Here is a 22,155-nt window from a genome sequence, read left to right as displayed (position 1 = left end):
CTGCTGCAGTGTGTGTTAGACTGCTGCAGTGTGTGTTGTTAGACTGCTGCAGTGTGTGTTGTTAGACTGCTGCAGTGTGTGTTGTTAGACTGCTGCAGTGTGTGTTAGACTGCTGCAGTGTGTGTTAGACTGCTGCAGTGTGTGTTAGACTGCTGCAGTGTGTGTTAGACTGCTGCAGTGTGTGTTAGACTGCTGCAGTGTGGTTAGACTGCTGCAGTGTGTGTCGTTAGACTGCTGCAGTGTGTGTTAGACTGCTGCAGTGTGTGTTAGACTGCTGCAGTGTGTGTTGTTAGACTGCTGCAGTGTGTGTTAGACTGCTGCAGTGTGTGTTGTTAGACTGCTGCAGTGTGTCGTTAGACTGCTGCAGTGTGTGTTGGTTAGTTTTCCGTAAACTATACATAAACTGGAGTCGTCTGGGAACAAACCTCAACTGAGGAACCGCCTTCACCAAGTCGGCCTGGAGGCAGGTCTGTGGGACATTTTCTTGACTAATGATTAATGTGGGGGTGGAGGGCCCAGCCCACAGTAAGCAGATGGTCCCGGGAGTAAAAGAAGGGAGCTGAATTAGAACCTGGAGACCAAGTCAGTAATCAGAGTTCCTCCATGGCTTCTGCTTCAATTCCTGCCTTGAGTCCCTGCGCAGACTTCCCTTCACAGTGGACTGTTCTGGTCATAGCATTTATTACAGCAATTGGAGGGGAAAAAATCAAAACAAAGAACCTGGACATAATGTATTAAACATTGGGCCCCAAAACTCACTTTTTAAAAAATAAATAAGTAAATACATTAGAGTTTTTTCCTGTTGACGTCAGAGAAAACTACTGCCTAGAAATAAAATAAAAATGAAGTGAATGAATAAAAAGATGAAGTGATTATCAAATGTTACCATACTCTGGACTTCTGAGGCTCACAACACTCACATAAACTCACACATAGCCATGGCAGTTGCTGTTTTCCCTCTTGGTTCGACAAGGAGTAGAAAACCTTGCTGAGTTATGCTAGAGCTTAAAGGTCAAGAAAATAAACAAACAACCCCAAAAGAACCCTTCAGCTATGGTGCCCTAGAGAATAGCGCTTCTAAAACAGAGCGTGGCCTTGCCCAAACTTCTCTTTCAATGGTGAAGGGACGCAGTCATGGAAGGACACCTAGAACACCTGGCAGACAGAAACGTCCGAGCAAGGTCAAGGCTCTAAGGAAGCAAACGATGCCACACTTGCTGTACTCGCACTTTCGATGGGAAGCCAGACCACTTAGAAAAGAACACAAGGAAAAGACAGAGTATGAAGCAACCAAGAAACAATGCATCTGCTTCCGCTGTCTGGTCTCGCAGTCGGTCAGGCCGACTCTGACCTGGCAATCCATCTACAGGCCTGGACCACACCGCCTGGCCTGAAGAAAGCAGATCCAAACACAGTTTGTCCAAGAGGTCCTTTCCTGACATGGCCTGTTTTAATCGTCTGTATTACTAAAGTCATATGAAGTCAGGGAGGCTTCCAACTACACATGCCCCGGTGACCTTATCATTCCAAATAAATTCAAACTCACAAAATCGCTGGAAACATACCGGACAGACAGCACAGTTGTGAATAAACAGACACTCCCCCAGGCCAGCAGACAGTGATCCTGAAACGGCCCTGGGTGGAAGCAATCCTCAGCCATCTACAGCACACGGCTTTGTTCAAACCTTAATCATTTCAAAAGAGGCTGTTGCGGTTTCCCTTGACATTGAAAGAAGGCGTTTGCTTTGAATTTGATTTTCTTTCTTTTTCTTTCAAAGCGCTTTGAAGTCGTCAGTATGTTCTCTTGTGTGTAAGCACAACCAATCCATTTATTTAGAAACTGCTCTCTGGCCTATGGTTTGTTGACTCTGCCGGTACACGGGGATGGGCTAATACCATCTCCCACAACAAGCACTCATGTGACCCTTCAACAGAAAGGAACAAAACACAACACTAAACAAGATCATTCAGGGTAGTGGATACTGCTGGGCCATGGAGGGGGCACAGGAGCAAGGCACATGGTGGCACCAGAGTATTGTCTGGGTTCGCATTTAGTATCTATCCCCTCAGCTGTGCTTTCTGTTGGTTCCTGGTACACATTTTATTTTTCAGATTAAAAACTGAGGGAAAGACATTAGTAAGGACCAGGAAGATGTCTTTTTGTTTGTTTGTTTGTTTGTTCAAGACAGGTTTTTTTTTTTTGTGCAGCCCTGCCTGTCCTGGAATTAGCTTTGTGCACCAGGATGACCTCGAACTCAGAGATCCGCCTGCCTCTGCCTCTGCCTCCCGAGTGCTGGGATTAAAGGCGTGTGCCACCACTATTCAGCAGTGCCTATTGTGCCTGCACAATCCAGCCAGAGAGAAACAGGGCCACCCTGGTCATGCGTGTCAGTGAAGGTGCAGAGCTGCCTGGTTGCTGTTGATGGCCAGGGGCCACTCTGCAGCTCAAGTGGGTTCCTTTTTTCCCTCAGTCAGGGATGCTATTTTGGAGCTCTCTTAGCTGAATGACAGAAAGAAAGTGAGGTGCGGCTATGAAAATATCCTCCATTCAGTGAGCCCAAAATACTCATCAAGAGAACTCTTCACTGGTCGGGAACACGCTCCTCTGCACTCTGAGACTCTGCTTCAGGCCTGGCTTCCTTCTGTCACCCTGGCACTCCCTTGACGTCCTGTCCTTTCCTTGGCCTTCTCCTGCCACGCTCGGCAGAAAGGACAGCTGTTGACAGCCATCAGAGAGCTGGGGACTGGGGCTCTGCTGTTACCTGACAAATTTCTGGTCCCTTCTCAGTGTGTCCAGGTTTTGTTTGAACACTGGGGGAAGGCAAAATAAAAGAAAGAATGAAAGAATAAAACATTACACCATGCTCAATCATGAAAGTCCTAACTGCTTCACAAGAAATGAATTCAAGCCGGGCGGCGGTGGCGCACGTCTTTAATCCCAGCACTCGGGAGGCAGAGGCAGGCGGATCTCTGAGTTCGAGGCCAGCCTGGTCTACAAGAGCTAGTTCCAGGACAGGCTCTAGAAACTACAGGGAAACCCTGTCTCGAAAAACCAAAAAAAAAAAAAAAAAAAAAAAAAAAAAAAGAAAATGAATTCAAGATTTAAGACACCATTACAGAAAGCGTCTACGGAGAATATCAGCAAAAAGTCTACTGGCTTCCTCTACCTTGGAAGCGGCATCTACAGGTCTCCTGCAAAGGGAATTCACCTGTAGATCTCGGTTTAAGAGAAACGTCCACAGACTTGTAGTGACAGGCAGGACTCCCCAATCTCTCAGAGTCTGTTCCTGCCACTCCCATCCATGTCCAGCTGGCCACGTCTCTATCCTGAACTTTTTTGGGACCAACAAAGATTGTTCTGTTGCTGAAGCGAGAAACATTCAAAAGGTCCTGAATCAGGCCAGTTACTGTGCTAATCACTTGACTATAAAGCCTGGAATTGCTTCTTTGCCTCTCTGTGTGTACTGTTCGTCTCCGTCTCCTGTGACTGACTGCTTTTTGTTTTTTCAAGCAACCATTCATTCTTACAAGCCTATCCTGGAACTGACAGGCCTTGTTGAGACAGACAAACATCTACAGAGCATGGGGAAGGCCCCAGTCCCCGCCCCTGGATTCCAAGGAGTAATATGAGGGTGTTCCACGGTGGGTTTCTCTAGAGACCGAAAGCTCAATGCAACCCAACAGGCAACACAATGGCACCACTGCTCTTGGCCTGCCCTGGAGCACATGCACGTAGGACCCAAACATGTCCTCAGTTCTTGGCAAGCAGATGAAAATAAGGTACTTTGTGTAAATCAGATAATTTTACTTCAGGTTGTGACATAACACCTCATGTTGAAAGCATAACCAATGGAGAGCTCACCACTCAATACTTCATCCTTCCCAAGTGCAGAAATGTGCTCTAAAATTTCCCTTTAGACAAAAGATCACTGTGTCTTTAAATCTGTGTGAAGTCTCAATCTTAGAAGAGTTACAGTATGTCAGGAGACGTGGGAAACAAATCTAGCCCTCACCAGAAAACATCACCGCAGTGACTAGAGAAGAGGTCACGGTCCACGCAAGAAGAGCGTCCCCCCAAAACAGGAATGAATAAAACTTAGTGATGCTTCCCTAGACAACTACTGTATACATGCTCATAACGGTGGATCCACCACTTGGTACACTAGAAGTGAACATGACTGCAAACACCTGTGCAGGGGCTCTCAACCTGTGGGTCGTGACCCCCATGGGGTGGAAAAACCCTTCCAGGAGTCACCCGAGACCATCAGAAAACAGTTACACTGTGACTCCTAACAGTAGCAAAAGTACAGTTCTGAAGTAGCAATGAAAATAATTTTATGGTTGGGAGTCAGCACAACAGGAGGAACTGGATCAAAGGGTCACAGCCTTAGGAAGGCTGAGAACCACTGTGTGAGTCTTTGGGTGACAATGACGTCCCAGCGCACGTTCCACAGCCTTCTCACACACACCACTCTGGTGGAAGACCTGACACGGGAGATTACACAGAGTGTGTGGGGCTGAAACAGCTGCATCTTCCTCTTAATTTTGCTGTGCAACCCAAATAACTCTAAAAAAACAAAGTTCACTTAAAAACACTTGGGGCTAGAGAGCCAGCTAGTAGTTAAGCGTGTTTGCTATTCTTTCAGAGGACCAGAATTTGGTCCTAAGTACCTAAGTCAGGCAGCTCATGACCTCCTTGTAACTCCAGCTCCAGGGGATCTAATATCTTCTTCTGGCTTCCTCAGACATCTACACACATGTGGTATAAACACACAAACAGACACGTACATTTTGCTTTTAAAAGCAATGCATGCTAGGTGTGGTGGCAATGCTCTGATCCCAGCACGTGGGAGATAGAGACATCGGCATTCATCCTCATCTACTCAGGCAGTTCCAAGGCTAAGCATGGGCGACATACAACCCAGTCTCAAATAAATAGGAAAAGAATACAAACAATATACACGTACATGGGTCTCACCCTCTACCCTCAGACACTCTGACATTGTTATGAATACCCAGGCACTCAAACCTTGAAATGCCCTCGAGAATTTAAGACCCCTCTTTGGCATACAGAAGAGGCAGTCAGGACCAGGCCTGCGGCAGATGAGCCCAGCTTCACTGGCATTTGACTAAGTTCAGACATAGCAAAGTTTACTGGTAAAATAAATGTTATGAACCTGAACTTTTCAAAAGACTAAGGCAATGCTCTATTGTCTTCTTAAAAATACTTTTAAAATGTGCACACAAAAAAATGGTAACAAAATCTGGTTAACAAAGTCCCCACATTACACACACACACACACACACACACACACACACAAACACACACACACATAACCTCTAAAAGTGTGCAAGCTGTCATGATCTTAATGGTTAGAAATGTACATTAGGAAGAAATGAAACACGAAGCAGCATTTATTCTACAGCACAGTGGCCAGAATATCTACAGATTCTATAGAGGGCTTAAACCACTGCTGCTCTGCTAGGTTTTGAGAACTTAGTTTCCACCTGTGTGTTGCCACAGCAGACGAGAGAGTGGAACAAAGCATCCCGAACACACAAGAAAGCGAGCTAAATGGTGGGAGAAGCATTTCATCGTTTTCAGAGCTACAGGCAGCAGGGAGCCGTGTCTATTACTGCTATCCTTGGGCAGGTTCTCAGTGAAATTTGATTTGGATGCAATTTTGCCTATGCTAGTTTCTGATTTTAAAGTGCCGCCTTGGCTACACCAAACCCACAGTCTCCAACATGACCCCTCAGGCTTTTCAAAACCAGGCCTCCCTCCCTTCCTCCCACCGGAGAGGCGCCATGCCTGCTGGTGGTGGTCTCCCCCGAAACCCCCGGCCCGCCCACAGTAATACTCCGTCCTCTGCACACACGATGCTTATTTTCTGCACAGCCCAGAACCAGCCAGTCTCTGTGAAAGCCTAGCCTTTTGCAGCTCCATCGGACAAGACTGGGAAAGACGTCTCTGATTTGATCAGTTCTACCCTGCCGCTCAGTTTTTCTCATACGGTATCCCATGGCTGCAATCTACTGACACTTCCACATTCCAGAGAAAAACAAACTCTTGTAGACTATGCTGGCCTCGAACTCACAGAGATCTGCTTGCCTCTGCCTCCAGCATGCTGGAATTAAAGTATGTGACACCATACCCAACTAAAGACTTATTTTTATCTGTGTGTGTATCTATATGTATGGTATAGGGATACCACATGTATGTAGGTACCCATGGAGGCCAGAAGACAGTGTTGGATTTCTTGAGGCTCGAGCTACAAGACGTTGTGAGTTACCCAATGTAGGTGTTAGGAACCAAACTCAGGTCTTCTGAAAAAGTAGACAGAGCTTAGTGGCTGAGCCACCTTCCCAGCTCCCTGGACAAACAACATCTTGGCAGTCTTTATGTCCTGGTACCCAGCATACTTCCAGATACATTTCAAAGGGACTGATGGAGCCAGACATGGCAGAAATCTCAACACTCAGGTCGCAGAAGCACAAGGACCACAAGTTTAAAGCCAGGATGTGCAGCACAGTGAGGACCAGTCTAGCCTTGGCTATATATCGAGACAAAAAAAAAAAAAAAAAACATAATTTAAAATGAACTGGGATGCACTCAGTGGTAGAACACTTGCTTGGCATGCACAGGACCCTCAGTTTAATCCTTACTAGCACTAAGAAAGCACACTGAACAAAACAAACATAACCAATCAAAAAACACAACAAGAACAGATAGGTTAACAGGTGCTCTTTTAAGATTCCTCTACAATGATGTTACGGTTAATAAAACACCTAAGTACTCATTTTCAACTAAAATAAAGAGAGTGCTTGAATCAGGCGTTCCTTGGCTCCTACAAAAATCTGGTGGATGTGTCCAGCATCAATTTGCCACAGCCAGAAAGTGTTCAGGTGCAAATGCTCACACTTGGACAGGAAATAAAACACAAGAGGGATGGGAACATCTGTGTCCCCCCTCTTCCTGTTGTGCACAGCTTTATCAGAATGAAAATGTTGTCAATAAAACAGACTCTTACCAGCTGAACCATCTCTACAGCACAAAGGGATATTTTTTAGACAAAAAAAACCAACACATACCTAATTTAAATAATTAATAATAAATTTTAGAGCACTCAGGAGGCAGAGAAAACCCAATCTCTGCATTTCAAGGCAAGTCTGATCTACATAGTGCATTCTCTACACAGTTAAACCCTGTCTCCAAAAAAGGGTGAAGAAATGAATCTTATATACTTATCAAACACCTGATATAAGCTCTTGAAGCTGTATTTTCAAATACCACAACCACTTTGATGGTAATCTTACCAAACATTTCCTTAGTTCCAAAATATCCCTCCTAAGAGTTCCTTACAAAGGATGAAAATGGTTACTTTACTATGGAGCAGCACAGCAGCAGAGACGGAGAGACAGGCAGTGTGTCCAGGTGGCCTGAGCTGACAGTGTCGTTCCCTGTGACATTCCTGCCAAATGGAGAGCCCGAATCACCAGACGGATGAGACAAGGGACAATCTACAATACAACCTGCTCTGCTATCTATATTTAAAGATATTAGTGTGAATGTTCAAAAGATGGGGGGTGGGGATGCTCCGGACTATAGGTGAGTAGAGACAGGGATTGCCATGCTATACGGGATGATCTTAAGACAACCAGCAAATTAAAGCTACATACCGGATAATAACAATTCCAATACTCAGCTCCTGATTTTGATGACGACACTGTGATTATACGAGAAAGTGTCTTTACAGAATGTGCAGTGAAGTACTGGGGGGGGGGCAGGCAGGAAGCATCACTGCTGATGCTGAGCAAGGAGGAAGAGGAGATGAAAACAATCTGGGGAAGACAGACGGGATTCCCTGCATTCTTCCTGCATTCTCCTGCAACTTTTCCTTAGGTCTGAAATTATAACAAAATTAATCGGAAAGGGAAAAACAATACGGCATTTTACCGACTCCTGCAGACATGTGAACTACTATAATTCAGGGATGCTGCTGGGGCCCTGTGCAAGCAGGGCGATGAGCCCCTCTAGAAATGCCCAGCTTCGAGACCTAACCTCCTTGTGTGCTCTTGAGTCCTTACACTTGCATTCAGACCAGGTTAGCTGCCCTGGGCAGCTGCCAGCTGCAGCAGCTCTACACTACCTCCTAATTAAGGGTTCCCATGTATTACAGGCTTCGAGACTGTCTGGCTCGGGTTCATTTTACAGATGAAAATACTCAAGGCCAGGAGGATGACTTATTGAAGGTATCCAGGCCATACTGAGCAAAATCAGGATGTGAATAATCCCAAGGTTACTTTCTTCCTGACTCCATGCTCACTTTACCAACGCATAAAATAAACCTGTCCTCGTGCAGGAGAACTAAGTAAAAGGACGTGAAAACGGGTGACGGGTAAAGACACTTCCATCCCTGGGACCCGCAGGAATGTAAAGGCTCCTGAAGGTTGTGCTCTTACACACACACACACACCACACACACATACACACACACACCACACACACCCACACACACACACACACACACACACACACACACACACACACACCCCACACACACACACACACTAAAATTTTAAAATCTTAGTTACTCAAAGAAATGGACTTTGTCAAATGAATCTGAGCTTCCTGTGGGCTTTGCTAATTGCTACGCAGTGGCCGGAGCAGTCACTGACAAAGAGCAGAAAGTGTACTGTGTACACTCAGAATTTCCACATTAGTTCATCCTTGCTTACCAGAGAAACCCACATCCACAGTGTCTCAGAATCTCTGGACATTTTACCACCTACCAGCCAGCTGTATCAATCAAAGCAAAGCTTATTGCTCTTTGTGAGTTACACACACAGAGAGACACCAACACAGCCAAGGGGGAAAGAACACACGCTGTTAATTATGTAACACAGACACTTCAGGGCATCTTATTCATCCAAGACTTTCCCAGTCACTTTCAGATAACTGATCTTTTGCTTCCTGACTCACTATACCTGTCCAATGGGATAAAAACTTTTTCAGTTCCTCAGGGTCATTCTCCCCAACAATGAGCACTCACCAGAGACCTCTCAAGAAGTGCCCAAACAACCAACTCTGCCAAATCACCAAGGGTGATGCCATGCTTATTTGACGAGTGTACAAAATAGTCAAATAGCCTCTTACAGAAGAATCATGTTACCAATAGAGATAGATCGAGACCCTTTGAGAAAGCTAACATGAAACTTTCTAAGTCACACTGGCATTTTAAAAATAATTTCCAGCCGGGCGGTGGTGGCGCACGCCTTTAATCCCAGCACTCGGGAGGCAGAGGCAGGCGGATCTCTGTGAGTTCGAGGCCAGCCTGGTCTACAAGAGCTAGTTCCAGGACAGGCTCTAAAAAAGCTGCAGAGAAACCCTGTCTCAAAAAACCAAAAAAAAAAAAAAAAAAAAAAAAAAAAGAAAAATAATTTCCAAAACCATACGCTCATACAAATTCTCCAAGAAGATGTTTAAGTTTTGGCTAAGAGGGTACCATAGCATCGTAAGAAAGAATAAGGAAGGTATGTGTCTGTATGTGTATGTGTATGTGTGTGTGTATTTATGTGTGTATGTGTGTGTGTGTGTGTGTGTGTGTGTGTGTGGCTGGAGGGATGCTCAGGGGTTAAGAGCACTGACTGCTCTTGCAGAAGACCAGGGTTCAGTTCCCAGCACCCATGTGGAGTCTTACAACCATCTGTAACTCCAGTTGCAGGAAATCTGACACCCTCAAATACTGTATAGGCCTGGCACAATTGCATACATGCAGGAAAAATACTTACACAAATAAAATAAGTATTTTGAAATTAAATAAACACAACCAAGGTAGACAGTGCCCGAGGAATGATACCCAAGGTTGATCTCTGGCTTACACGCACACACACACACACACACACACACACACACACACACACACACGCACGCATGTGCGGGCTCACACGCACGCGTGGGGCAGTCACTTTCCCTACTCTTATGTCATTTCTGGACATCTTTAGAAAGCCAGCCCCGCTCTCCAAAGAGTTATGAACTGTTTCATACCCTCTTGATGTCATCAATTTCCTAAACGAAATTTTGCAGAATGAATTCAAGGTCAGCCAGAGAGACACAGCAAGATCCTATTTCACAAAACCAAAATAAATAAATAAACAAACAAACACCAAAACACAGCTGTATTAAAAATATTATATAAAATCACCTTCAAGTTCCTTATAAATGTTGTCTATTAAACAAATGAATTTGCATCACAGACTTGGGCCTATCTAAGACATCTCAGTAAGAATATGCTGATGCAGACATTCCAAAGTTTAAGAAAAAAAAACACCTGAAACTCTGGTCCTGCACATCTCAGATAGGGGCTACTCAGCGTGGAGTACCTGCCTCATTAGGTTCTTTTAGGGACAGAAATGAATTAATGATAGGTAAGCCAGCAGCTGCATATCAGGGCACTTAGGTACGTTCCCACTGGACAGTACTTATGCACTAAGGAATTATTTATCAAGAGACGTAGCAGGGGAGGAGGAAACAGAACATTTGTGACACATACGCACTGAAACATTATGGTGAAACTCACTGCTTTGTACCCTACCTTCATAAAAGGCTTTTAGCTTCTCTTTTCTCTGAAGAATTATCATAATTAGTAACAAATGTAAAATCTTGGTCCCACTTACTTTATGTGCATTACTTCTCCTTAGCCTTTCCGGGGGCTTTTGTGAGTTTGGGCCTTAGGCGACCCCACCCCCAGTTCAGTGGTTCTCAACCTGTGGGTCGCGACCCCAACAGCCCTTTCACGGGGTCACATATCAGATATCCTGTATATCAGATATTTACATTATGATTCATAACAGCAGCAAAATTACAGCCATGAAGTAGCAACAAAAATCATTATGGTGGGGGGGGGGTCACCACAACATGAGGAGCTACATTAAAGGGTCGCAGCATTAATTAGAAGGTTGAGAACCACTGCCCTAGCTACGTGCCTGTGTGCCCAGAAAGTGCCATAAACAGGTCAAGGTTTGCAGGGCAGCCCTGTGCAGCAGTCTCTGCTAGCAGGAGTTGAGACTGCCCAGCCCCCCTTTTCAGCATGCTTGCTTGTGGGAGCTCCATTCATCAGGAGGGAATTCATGGGTGAACCTCCACGACCAGAAAGCTCTGATGCTGTCTATCTTGGTTTCCCCCTGGCATTTGCTGGCGAGAACACAGACCAAAGGGAAAGGCTGGAAACAAAGCACCCGAAACTAGGGACTAAAGAGAAGAGTAGGAAGAGAAAGAAAGCTAGGGGGAAATAAAAGACTCTCAGTATAAACGTCAAATTCCAAAACTTCCAGATGACAAGACTAGGTTATTATTAAATGGAGCACAGACACTATGAAGGCAAAGTCAGGCTTCTTAACAAGACGAATTCTACGCCGGTACTGTAAAACAGGAAGAAAGAGCTGGAAGTGGGGCACTGATACAGCAGCAGACACAAGGCAGCGGTGGAGTTCTCGCAGACTTGAGGGGCTGCCAGGTGCACACAAGGAAGGGAAGAGTGTTTGCCAGGAAATGATTCCAACAATGGGCTGCGGATAGCTGGAGAGGGGGAGCAGCAGCCAGGAAGTGACTAAGACACCGGGGGGGGGGGGGGGGGGGGGGGGGGGGGGGGGGGGGGGAGAGCACGGTAGTGGGGAGCAAGACCACAGTCTTGATGAGCTCCAGCAACTTGCGGTGGGCTTGGATGACGGCACTGATGAGCGGGGTGACATTCTGAAGATGGTGTGTTTTCTGGTAATGGTGACAGTCAGAGACATAAGAAGGGAAAAGGGAAAGAGGCCAGAGGAGGGAACAGCCTGAGGGGAGCAGGACCTCAGGAAAACAGGGATTCCTATAGGTGAGGGGTCATCGTGTGAGTGGCCGACAGATGGCTACAGAAAGGTAGATTGGAAGAAGTGAATGCATAAGGACTGACTGTACTCCCCTGGGGCTTGCGGAGTGTCGGAGGAGGTTTGTGGTTTTTTTATAAGCAAGAAGTACCCAATACACAGAATTTTAGACCCCAATTTCAAAATTTTAAGGTAAATTATCTACATACTTTACAATCTTAGAAAGCTTTAACTATGATTTTAAAATTCAAGTCAAAAGTGCTGGCTCATACCAGTAATCCAACACTTAGAGGAGGCCAACACAGGAGGATTACTGTGAGTTCAAGGCCAAGCTGAGGTACACAGTGAATCTGAAGTCAGCCTGGGCTATACACAGGGTGAGACCCTGTCTCAAACAAATATATGTAAATGAATTAAACAGAAGATTAAAATTCAAAAGTTCCTCCACTTCAACCTTTCAGGTAACAAACTTCAACTTGCGAAATAAGTCAAGCCAGTGTGCTAGCCAATGAATGCACCCGAAAGTACTGCACTCCTGGGACACTGCCCAAGTGGTCCAAGCACTTTCCTAGGCCTTGCTGCGGGAATCCTTCTGCAATAAGCACACAATACCAGAAAGAGTGGAAGCGAGGAGCTGTCACTGGTGGACTGAAGCCAGGACAGTTCCTGAAAGGCCTCCATCCCAGGTCCTGTTCATATTCTCATTTAATACTCTACAACCACAGGTGGGGTGGGCAATCGAGCAGGATTTTACAGAAGCGCACCAGCAGTTAGCGGGTTGCTAAGGGCAATGACCCCTTGTTTCAGCTATCCCTCCAGGTCCTTTTCTTTCAGGTAGCAAGAGAAGTTACGTTTGGCAAATAGGTAGGACAGGCAGTGCTTCAAGGAAACCAGTAAATCATCAGCACCTAGTAATTGGGCTTTCCGACCTTCTTCTACTTCAGCTTCAGTGGTGATTTATATCATCATTAGTGGGAAAGCCAAGAATAAACATGGAAAAGATAATTTCCAGCTGTAAGCAGCAAAAAGAATACAAACCGGACCAACACGGATGAGCGCATAACGGGGTCAGTAGGTCCATAAACATTTCACCCCGTGACCCGGGCTCCCAGCAGGCAAGAGTCCTGGCTGTGCACACGAGCATGTTGAAAGTGCTCTAACTTCTTGGGCCGCGTTCTTTCTATCCAACACTAGCCTAAATGTGTAGACTTATAGCACTGATGTGATTGCTAAGGGGAAAAAGGAGGGAGAAAAGGGGTTGGGGCTGGGAGTTTTGATGCAAGAAATATGACCCCAGATGACAACACTGGTCATCTGTAGAGTTTAATCTACTTTCTCAATGGCAGGCTTCTGCAAACTTCAGTTCAGGAAAAGAACCCAATCAAGTCTCCAGGCTGTATCAGTTGTTACAATGTTACCGTCAGCACCTTGCAACACTAACAAGTTGTTGGACCACCATGCTGGAGCGAGGGAAGCCTGGATAATGATGGGTCTATAGTGGGTGAACCCACACCTTGACCTGGCGGCTTAGACTTGCATATACCTCTAGCCCTCTACTTAAACTTGAAACTTTTCAGGACCCTGAGGGTGAGCTGGAGTTGGGTCACCGGATCTCTGGTCTTCCCAAAGTGTCCACATTGAATAAATCTCTACTTTCTACATTTTTTTTTATTTTTAATTGATTTGACTATTTTGACTTTTCAATATCCTGGCATTTTAGGTAAAGACTGTGACCCCTTAACCAGGCAGTGGTGGCGCATGCCTTTAATCTCAGCACTCGGGAGGCAGAGGCAGGCATATCTCTGTGAGTTCGAGGCTAGCCTGGTCTACAAGAGCTAGTTCCAGGACAGGCTCCAAAGCTACAGAGAAACCCTGTCTTGAAAAACAAACAAAAAACAAAACTGTAACCTCACGTTCTGTGAGAGTTTCAGGTACTTACTGCCTAACAAGCGCTTAGACAGATATTTGCTGAGTAACTGAACAAAATTTGAGAAGCTGTTCTGGATGAGCATGATGCTGTCTGTGTTCCTGTAGTCCCAGGTGCCCGGAGGCTGAGGCAGGACAGCTTGAGCCCTGGAGCTGGAGGTCAGTCCAGGACACGTGAAAGTCATCTCCAAACCACAAAAGTAGGGTGTGGTAAACACCTTTAATCTACCACTTAGGAGGTAGAAGCAGGAAGATACCAAGTTCAAGGCCAGCCTGAAAACACGAGGTGTTGTCTCAAAAGAACCCTCAAATCAGCCCAGACTGGCCTCAAATTCATGGCAATTCTCCTGTCTCCTGCCCCTCAAGTGCTGGGATTTTAGGTGTGAGCCACCATACCTGGTTTCTAAAAAAACAGGACTGGTATCAGTCATAACATCAATATATCTGCTTCTGCTTTTAACACCCCAAAGACCACTCTGACTGCCCTGCCCTCAACCTCAATGTCTGACACCACACAATTCAGCCCACAGGAGTTCTGATAAAAATGGTCTATTCTGGGCTCTTTGCTTAAACACAACCCCCCCCCCCTCTAAAAAACCCACCTTTTCTTTAGGGGAAATAGGAAAACACAGAAGAAACCCCCATCTAACACATAAAGTGAACCTTTGTCCATTTTCACATCTACACTATTAACGACTAGTTTAAATGAAAGTTGGTAATCCAACAGATTCTCACCTATATCTCTTGTTCCAGAGACTACTTACTACATTCGGAACTTTTACAGGAAAGAAACTGAGTAATGGGCATTGAACAACAAAAGAAATCAGGGACAACCCCCCCCCCCCGTGTTTTCTTAGCAGTTGGCTCTCTGTAACCACTACTTAACCGAATTCTGAGACAGAAACAAGTACTTTGCTTTGAACAACACACACACACACAAAGTCCTGAGGCAGACACTACTTCAGACGCCCCATAAAACTGCTCATCCAATCCACATAAACGGAGCCGGAGCCCTTTATCAAAAACTTGAGTCTGGTTATTTGGTAAGGGGCCGGGAGGGGAGTTACTTAAATCAAAGTAAAAGTATGCTTTGTAAATGTTCTACGTCTTGTCTAATTATGGTGCCAATGTTTGGTACTAATACGAATTCATGTTTGGCATTAATACGAATTCAACTTAATTCTTTTTTAAGCCTTTGCATTCTACTTCATAACTAACATAAATTTCTTCTCTGGGATTTACAGATCCCTGAGGTGAGACAAATGGGATTCTCAGGGTTTTTTTTTCTACCACGGAACCTAAGAATGGATCTTACCAGGTAAAAGAAAACCACTGGCTTAAACAAGGAAATAAACCAACAAAGGCCCCATAGATGAAAAGTCTTGCAACCTTCCGCCATCTCCCAAAGGTGGAGAATCCTAATTCCAGAGTTGGATTCCCAGGAGGCCTCGGGAGACCCAGAATCACCAGGAGGTGACGGTAGGGGACCGGCCGTGAGTAAGCTCCCGGGACTACCCCCCGGGAAGCTGCAAGGCAAGGGAGCCCCCTCCTCCTCCACGTTCAGGGATCCAAAGAAAGAGGTTGCTCGCCTCCCGGCCGCGCTCCCCGGGCGGCATGCCCGAGCCCCGGAGCGCGCAGACCGCGCCCCCACCCCTCCGCGGCGCCCCGAGCGCGCGCACGGCCGCGGAGCCCCCCTCCCGGCCCCGGCCCGGCCCCGCAGCACTCACACAGCCCGAGCATTGCGGCCAGCACCGACCACAGGCAGCGCCGGCGGGCCGGGGCTACAATCAGAGCCACGGCTCCGACGCTCTCTGCCATCCTGCTCCCGCCGCTCCGTTCGGCCCGGGTCCCCGCAGCGGTCGGCTCGCCGGTCTCAAACCCGGCAGCTCCGGGTTCCCTGTGCGAGCGCGAGGACAGATCCACGCCACTGCTCCCCGCTCCCGGCCCCCAGTGGTCACCCGCCAGCCCACCACCCAGCCCCAGCCCCTGTGCCCGCCCCGCTGCCCGCTCATTGGTCTTCCGGGCAACCCGTGAAGGGAACCATTGGACAACTCGAGAGCCCGCCAGCCCCTCCTCGAGCAAGGCCCCGCCCCCGTGGTCCCACCCTTGGTGTGTCCGTGCGGCGTACCCTCGTACTGCGCCTCTGCAGCCGCCCGACGTTGATCCTGCCTGCGTGGCTGGCCCTGGGCTGCCCACCGGCCCGCCGCCGCCAGGGTCTGCCCTCCTCTTTTGGAGTCAGCCCCACAGTTCTCTTCATTTTCCTCCGGGTGGTAATTTTCCAAGTCCTGATCTCATCTCCAGGATCTGCTTGGATACTCCTGGGTGGGGGAGGGGGTGGGAGAGATGAGTGAGCTGAGGAGAGACTCACGTGCAGTGGTCCAGACAGAAAAGGACCCACCATCGCTTCGACCTTCGCCCAGAGTCTGTTTTTACCTGATCGTTTGTGTTGCAACCTGAGAAGTCTCCACCTTGCCCTTACCTCTTTGGGTTTTCAAAGGCCTGGGGAGGGATGGGAGCTGAAACCCTTTCCTGCAAGCTCGATCACCAGTGAACGCGCGAGCGTGTGTAGGTGCTGTTTGTTTAGCATACCAATGTCCCTCTGCCTTTACAAGAAGTTAGGAGTGGAGAAGTGCCTCACCTTGATTCTGAACTTCCTTAGTCTGGAACAGGGACTGCTGCATACAAATCCTGAAGAGTGGGAGGACTCTGAGAATGAATGGCCTTCAGAGGGGGAAAATGGAGGGACCGGAACACAAAACAAATGAGAGCAAAGGAAGAACAGGAAAATCCAGGAGTCGGGAGGAAAACGAATTTTAGACAGGAACCAGTGGTAGAACATGGAGCAAAGAGCCCAAACTGCAACCTTTCATTTCGGGGTTTTGTCAAAAGCCAGTTATTTGTTTTAGTTTGTTTTGGTTTGGGGATTTTTTTGTTTTGCCCTCCCCCACCCCCAGACAAGGTTTCTCTGTGTAGCCCTGGCTGTCCTGGAGCTCTCTGTGTAGACCAGGCTGGTGTCGAACTCACAGCCTCCTACCAAAGGTGGGTACCAACATTAAAAGCTGGTGTTAACAGCGTCTCTCTGATGTCTTTGGTGGTCTAGCCCCATAACCATGCAGTAGAGCAAATTCCCAATTCCCAGGCAATTAGAGAAAAACCAGGAAAGCATACCACAGCTAGTCTGCCTTTTCTGTCAGAAGGTTCTCCCAACAGGTGTCCTGTTCACTGAGCCATAGATGTGCAGTCCCTAGTCTTCACTCTTAAGCAACACCCGTCTGGTAGAATAGGCAAACTGATACTCAATGTTTTGTTGTTTCTTTGAGACAGGGTCTCATTGTCTTTGCTGGCCTGGAACTTGCCAGGTTGGTCTCTGATACACAGAGAGATCTGCCTCTTTCTGCCTCCTGCGTGCTGGAATTAAAGGTCCTGAATGCTGGGTTGAAGGCATGTGCCACCACATTCTCCTCAAAGCAAATCTTGAAGAGAAAGTCAAGTAAAGCCAACACCTGAGGCTTGGGAAGAGTGCTTTTTTTTTTTTTTTTTTTTTTTTTGGTTTTTCGAGACAGGGTTTCTCTGTAGCTTTGGAGCCTGTCCTGGAACTAGCTCTTGTAGACCAGGCTGGTCTCGAACTCACAGAGATCCGCCTGCCTCTGCCTCCCGAGTGCTGGGATTAAAGGCGTGAGCCACCGCTGCCCGGCTGGGAAGAGTGCTTCTCAAAGACATGCATGCTTGTCATGGATTTCAACATACACCCATTTGGCCAAGAGGGCTCTGGGAAGGATTTGTGGAAGATGTATTTGAGGTGTACTTTTCATGAACAAAAGTTCACTAGAGAAACAGAAAGGGCAAGCTGTGAAGAATGAGTCTGAGAAAGAAAGATTGTTTCAAGTTTGAAGCCAACCAAGGTTGCTTCAGGAGTTCTAAACCAGCCTGAGCCACAGTGTAGATGACACCGTGAGACTCTTTCTCAAAAAATAAAACGAAAACAGAATAGAAAAAAATAAAGTCAGAGGACAGGAAAGTGTATCAGGTGTGTAACAGCTTCCAGGTTGAGGGAGAGAAAAGGAAAGAAGGAATGCCAAGAGTGTGCGCAGTAGTGATATTTTGAAGAGCATTAAGTCATTCTGTAGGCAGCAGAGAGAGACAGGAGTGACAAAGTGACAGAGACACTGAACAGGGTGCCCCATGCTGGGGGACAGGGAGCACTCCCCTTAAATTCCATGCTGGGGGGAGGGAGCACTCCCCTTAAATCCCATGCTGGGGGGAGGGAGCACTCCCCTTAAATCCCATCCTCAGGAGGCAGAGGCAGGTGTTCTTTGTAGCAGGCTTTTCTTTTGAGCCACCAACCAGCTTCTAGATTATAACACAGAGACGTCTTAGTTGCGAACACTCGGCCTAGCTTAAGCTTGTTTCTGGCCAGTTCTTTTAAATTAACCTGTGCTGTGGGATTCCCCCCGTATGCTGTAAACATGTTTTATTGCCATTGGTTAATAAAAAAAGCTGATCTCAGCCAATGGCTTAATTGAGGAAAGCCAGGTGGGAACTCTGAACAGAGATATAGAGAGAAAGTAGGCGGAGTCAATGAGATGCCATGTAGCCCCTGGAGGAGACAGATGCCAGAAACTTGCTGATAGGCCACGACCTCGTGGTGATGCACAGATTAATAGAGATGGGTTCATTTAAAATCTAACAGCTAGCTAGAAATACGCTTAAGCTGTTGGCCAAACAATATTGCAATTAAAATAGTTTCTGAGTGATTATTTTGGGTCTAGGCAGCTGGTCACGAACGAGCAGTCTCAGCCAACAAACCTATTTCTATCTACCTTTTGCCTCAGGACTTTTTACCTTTTCTTTCTGTGTAACCTACTTTTCCTGCTTCTTCCATGTCTGCCTGTCTTCAGCTGCCTGGCTGGCTGGCCCCAGGCATGTCCCTCTCTTTCTCCCTCATTCTCTTCTCAATTCCTCCTCCTGTTTATTCTCTCTGCCTACCAACCTCACCTAGCCCTCTTCCACCTAGCTATTGGCTGTCCAGCTTTTTATTAAACCAGTCAGGTACCTTAGGTAGGCAAGGAGAAACAGCAACCCATCTTTTCATAATTAAACAAATGCAGCTTAAACAAATGTAACACATCCTTACATCATTAAACAAATGCAGCAGAAATACATGTAACACACCTTTACATAATTAAGTACTCTACTAAAGGTTTTTTGTGAGTTTGAGGCCTGCCTGTTCTTCATAGTGTGTTCCATGTCAGTCAGGATTGCATAGGGAGAGCCTGTCTCAAAAAGAAAAGAGAGAGAGAGGGATGAGAGAGCCATGTACATGCACAAGAATGTGACATAAGGTATCACATGGGGTGGAGAGGAAGGCAGCATTTGAGAAGTGGTTCAGAAAAAAAGATTGATACAATATCCTAAAGATTGAGTAGGAAATACAACCAAGAAAAAGTTCTAATTTCTAGCCTGTCAGTCTCGTCTTTAAGATCAGTTTCAGGCAGCTACTTCCTCCAGGTGAGCACCTCAGGCCATAGCCGCCATCTTGGCCATCTACTAGTATCTGACATCACCACGATGCAGGAGGTTTCAGTCAGGCTGTGCCTCACAGTGGAGGGCTAGAGGGACCGTGGGATAGAGAGTGACATCACCAGTGATTCAGTCACCGGTGGAAATGCTTCCGATGAGTCTCAGAGGACAAAGGTACCAAAAGCACAGTAATGACAGGTAATCCATCACTGACAGGAAACTGACTTCACAAAACACACTAAAAGCCTAAACAAGTATAGAAAAGATGGTGTTCACTCCCTCAAAGGCAAACTTGAAGGCCCAAAGCAAGAAAAAACTAAAGTCCTGTATGACCTGGGCTGCAGAACAAATCAAGCATATCCTGGTCAATTTCGATAACTACTAGTTCTCTATAATGGCTAAAAACATGAATCCAGATGGCTCAGTTGCTGTTCTGGACCACATGACTCCAGACAGGATTTTCCTTAAGGGTTGATTAGAAATGGAAAATGCTAACAAGTTGAGCAATTACATTGGCTCTATTGTCTGTCACCATAACTGGATGCAGCTTGTCATCCATACAACACCAAGCCCTAGTCAAATGAGACTGATGTCATTTTGAACTCTTTCTTACTTTTGACTGTGATTTATTTAGAGTAGTATTTATATTATAGTGTGATACACACACACATACATATATATACATATATATATGAGAGACATAACATGTATGTTATCTAAAAACAAAATGTACTTAAACTAAAAATAAAATGTTACCCCTAGAAAGTAAAATACTGCGATATATGGGTGGGAGCAGAAAAATGTTCTGAACATTTTTGGTCAACCATTAGACCCAAAGATGAGTCCAAGAACTGGTATGATGGGTCACCCAGTAGAGCCACTTGCCACCAAGCCTGATGACTTGACGTCAGTCCCTGGAACTGACATGGTGAAGGAGGATGACAAGCTGTCCTATGACCACCACATGAACACTGTAGCGCACCATCTTAGTTAGGGTTTCTGTTGCTATGAAGAGACACCGTGACCACAGCTGCTCTTATAAAGGAAAACATTTAATGGGGTGGCTCACTTATAGTTTCAGAGGTTTAGTCCATTATCATCGTAGCAGCAGGCAGGCAGATGTGGTACTAGAGCTGAGAGTCCTCCATCTTGAGAGGCAGGCAACAGGAAGTATTCTGAGACACTGGTGTGGCTTGAGCGTGTATGAACCCTCAAAACCTACTTCCATAGTGACACACTTCCTTCAACAAGGCCACACATAATAGCGCCACTCCTTTTGGGGGCCATTTTCTTTCAAACCACCACACTCACACACACACACACACACACACACACACGATAGATAGATAGATAGATAGATAGATAGATAGATAGATAGATAGATAGATAGATAGATAGATAGATAGATAAAAACTTTTTTAAAAAAAAATCATGAATCTGCTGTGTGGCAGTGGTGTATGCCGTTAATCCGAGCACTTTGAAGGCAGAGGCAAGCAGATCTCTGTGAGTTTGAAGTCAGCCTGGTCTACAGAATGAGTTTCAGAACAGCCAGGGCTACACAAAAAGAAACTCTGTCCCAGAACTGTTTGGGAAGGATTAGGAGGTATGGCCTTATTGAAGGAGGTGTGTCACTGGGAATGGGCCTTGAGGCTTCAAAAACCCATGCTATTCCCAGTTAGTGCGCTCTCTCTCTCTCTCTCTCTCGAGAGCAAGACTCTCAGAAAGCAACGACAGAACACCACGCATACGAGCCAGGACGACAGAGACGCAACTTCAAATCTACACTCTAGTCTCTCTCGCTATCTCTATCTACTCTCCCTCTCCCCCCCCTCTCCCTCTCTCTCTCCCCCCCCCCCCCTCCCTCCCTCTCTCTCTCTCTCTCTCTCTCTCTCTCTCTTTCTCTCTCTCCCTACTGCTACATACATATATAGCTATTGTTACATTGCTACATACAATGCCATGCTTGCCTGCCTGCTACCATGCTCCCCAAACCTTTGGAACTGTAAACCCTGATAAACACTTTCTTCCATAAGTCACCTTGGTGTTTCTTCCCAGCAGTAGAAAGGTAACTAAGTTGCCAGGCTACACTGAGAAAGGTTCCCCTATGCAAAACTAGTTTCATTGAACTGTCTTGTAGAAAGAATGCCATAATAAAGTAGTTCTTACCCAGAAGTTTGAAAATCTGGAAACCAAGGTTTTCTCTTCTTTCTGAGCCTAGAGACAGAAAATTCTGGGAATAAGGGAATAGAGGTCCTTGGGGAAGTGGTAATTATTACGGGAGAAATGTGAATAGTGGAAGGGACAGAGGCACAGCTGTGTGTCACCCACTGCAGCCCGAGGACGTCTCTTTTATCTCACTCGGGTAAAACTGGATCCTTGGCTTCACACAGCAAAGAATTTCACGAAGAACCTGAATGACTAGGAGCTGGAATTTGTGAAAGATGGCTGAAGTTAGATTTTAGGAGGAGGTGATGTGGGGAAGAAAGACCCAGGCACGCTTCTCCAAGAGAGCTGCCCTTCATTGAATTTAAGACAGATAAGATTTTAGTTTGTTTTGGAAGTTATCTTCAAGAGATTGTAAAGAAGTTAACTTTTGTTTTGTATTGTTTTAGTTTTTCCAAGACAAGGCTTCAATGTTTAGCTCTGGTTGTCCTGGACTCGCTTTATAGACCAGGCCGGCCTCAAACTCACAGAGATTCTCCTGCCTCTGCTTCCCAAGTGCTGGCATCAAAGGCATGTTCCAGTACAGCCCTGCAAGAAAGTTAACTTTTTAAAGAAGTTACACACATTTATTTTTCGTGTATAGGGAGGCACATGTGGAAGTTAGGACGACTCCAAGGG

The 22,155-nt window shown here is 46.3% G+C and overlaps 1 protein-coding gene across 2 annotated transcripts in view; it reads right to left on the bottom strand.

The window, feature by feature from the left end:
* Positions 1–15,729, bottom strand: part of Mpzl1 (myelin protein zero like 1) — a 43,884-nt gene extending 28,155 nt beyond the window's left edge. For both annotated transcript variants that reach the window (XM_038349187.1, XM_038349188.1), the window contains exon 1: positions 15,522–15,729. In XM_038349187.1, coding sequence (XP_038205115.1) covers positions 15,522–15,612 — 91 coding nt within the window. In that variant the 5' untranslated portion in view covers positions 15,613–15,729. The remainder of the gene's footprint in view (positions 1–15,521) is intronic.
* Between the last annotated feature and the right edge of the window lie 6,426 nt (positions 15,730–22,155).

This window comes from Arvicola amphibius, chromosome 12, assembly GCF_903992535.2.
Source record: "Arvicola amphibius chromosome 12, mArvAmp1.2, whole genome shotgun sequence".
Lineage (NCBI taxonomy): Eukaryota > Metazoa > Chordata > Mammalia > Rodentia > Cricetidae > Arvicola > Arvicola amphibius.
The sequence above is the reverse complement of the archived record's forward strand: the minus strand, read 5'-3'. Positions and strand labels throughout refer to the sequence as shown.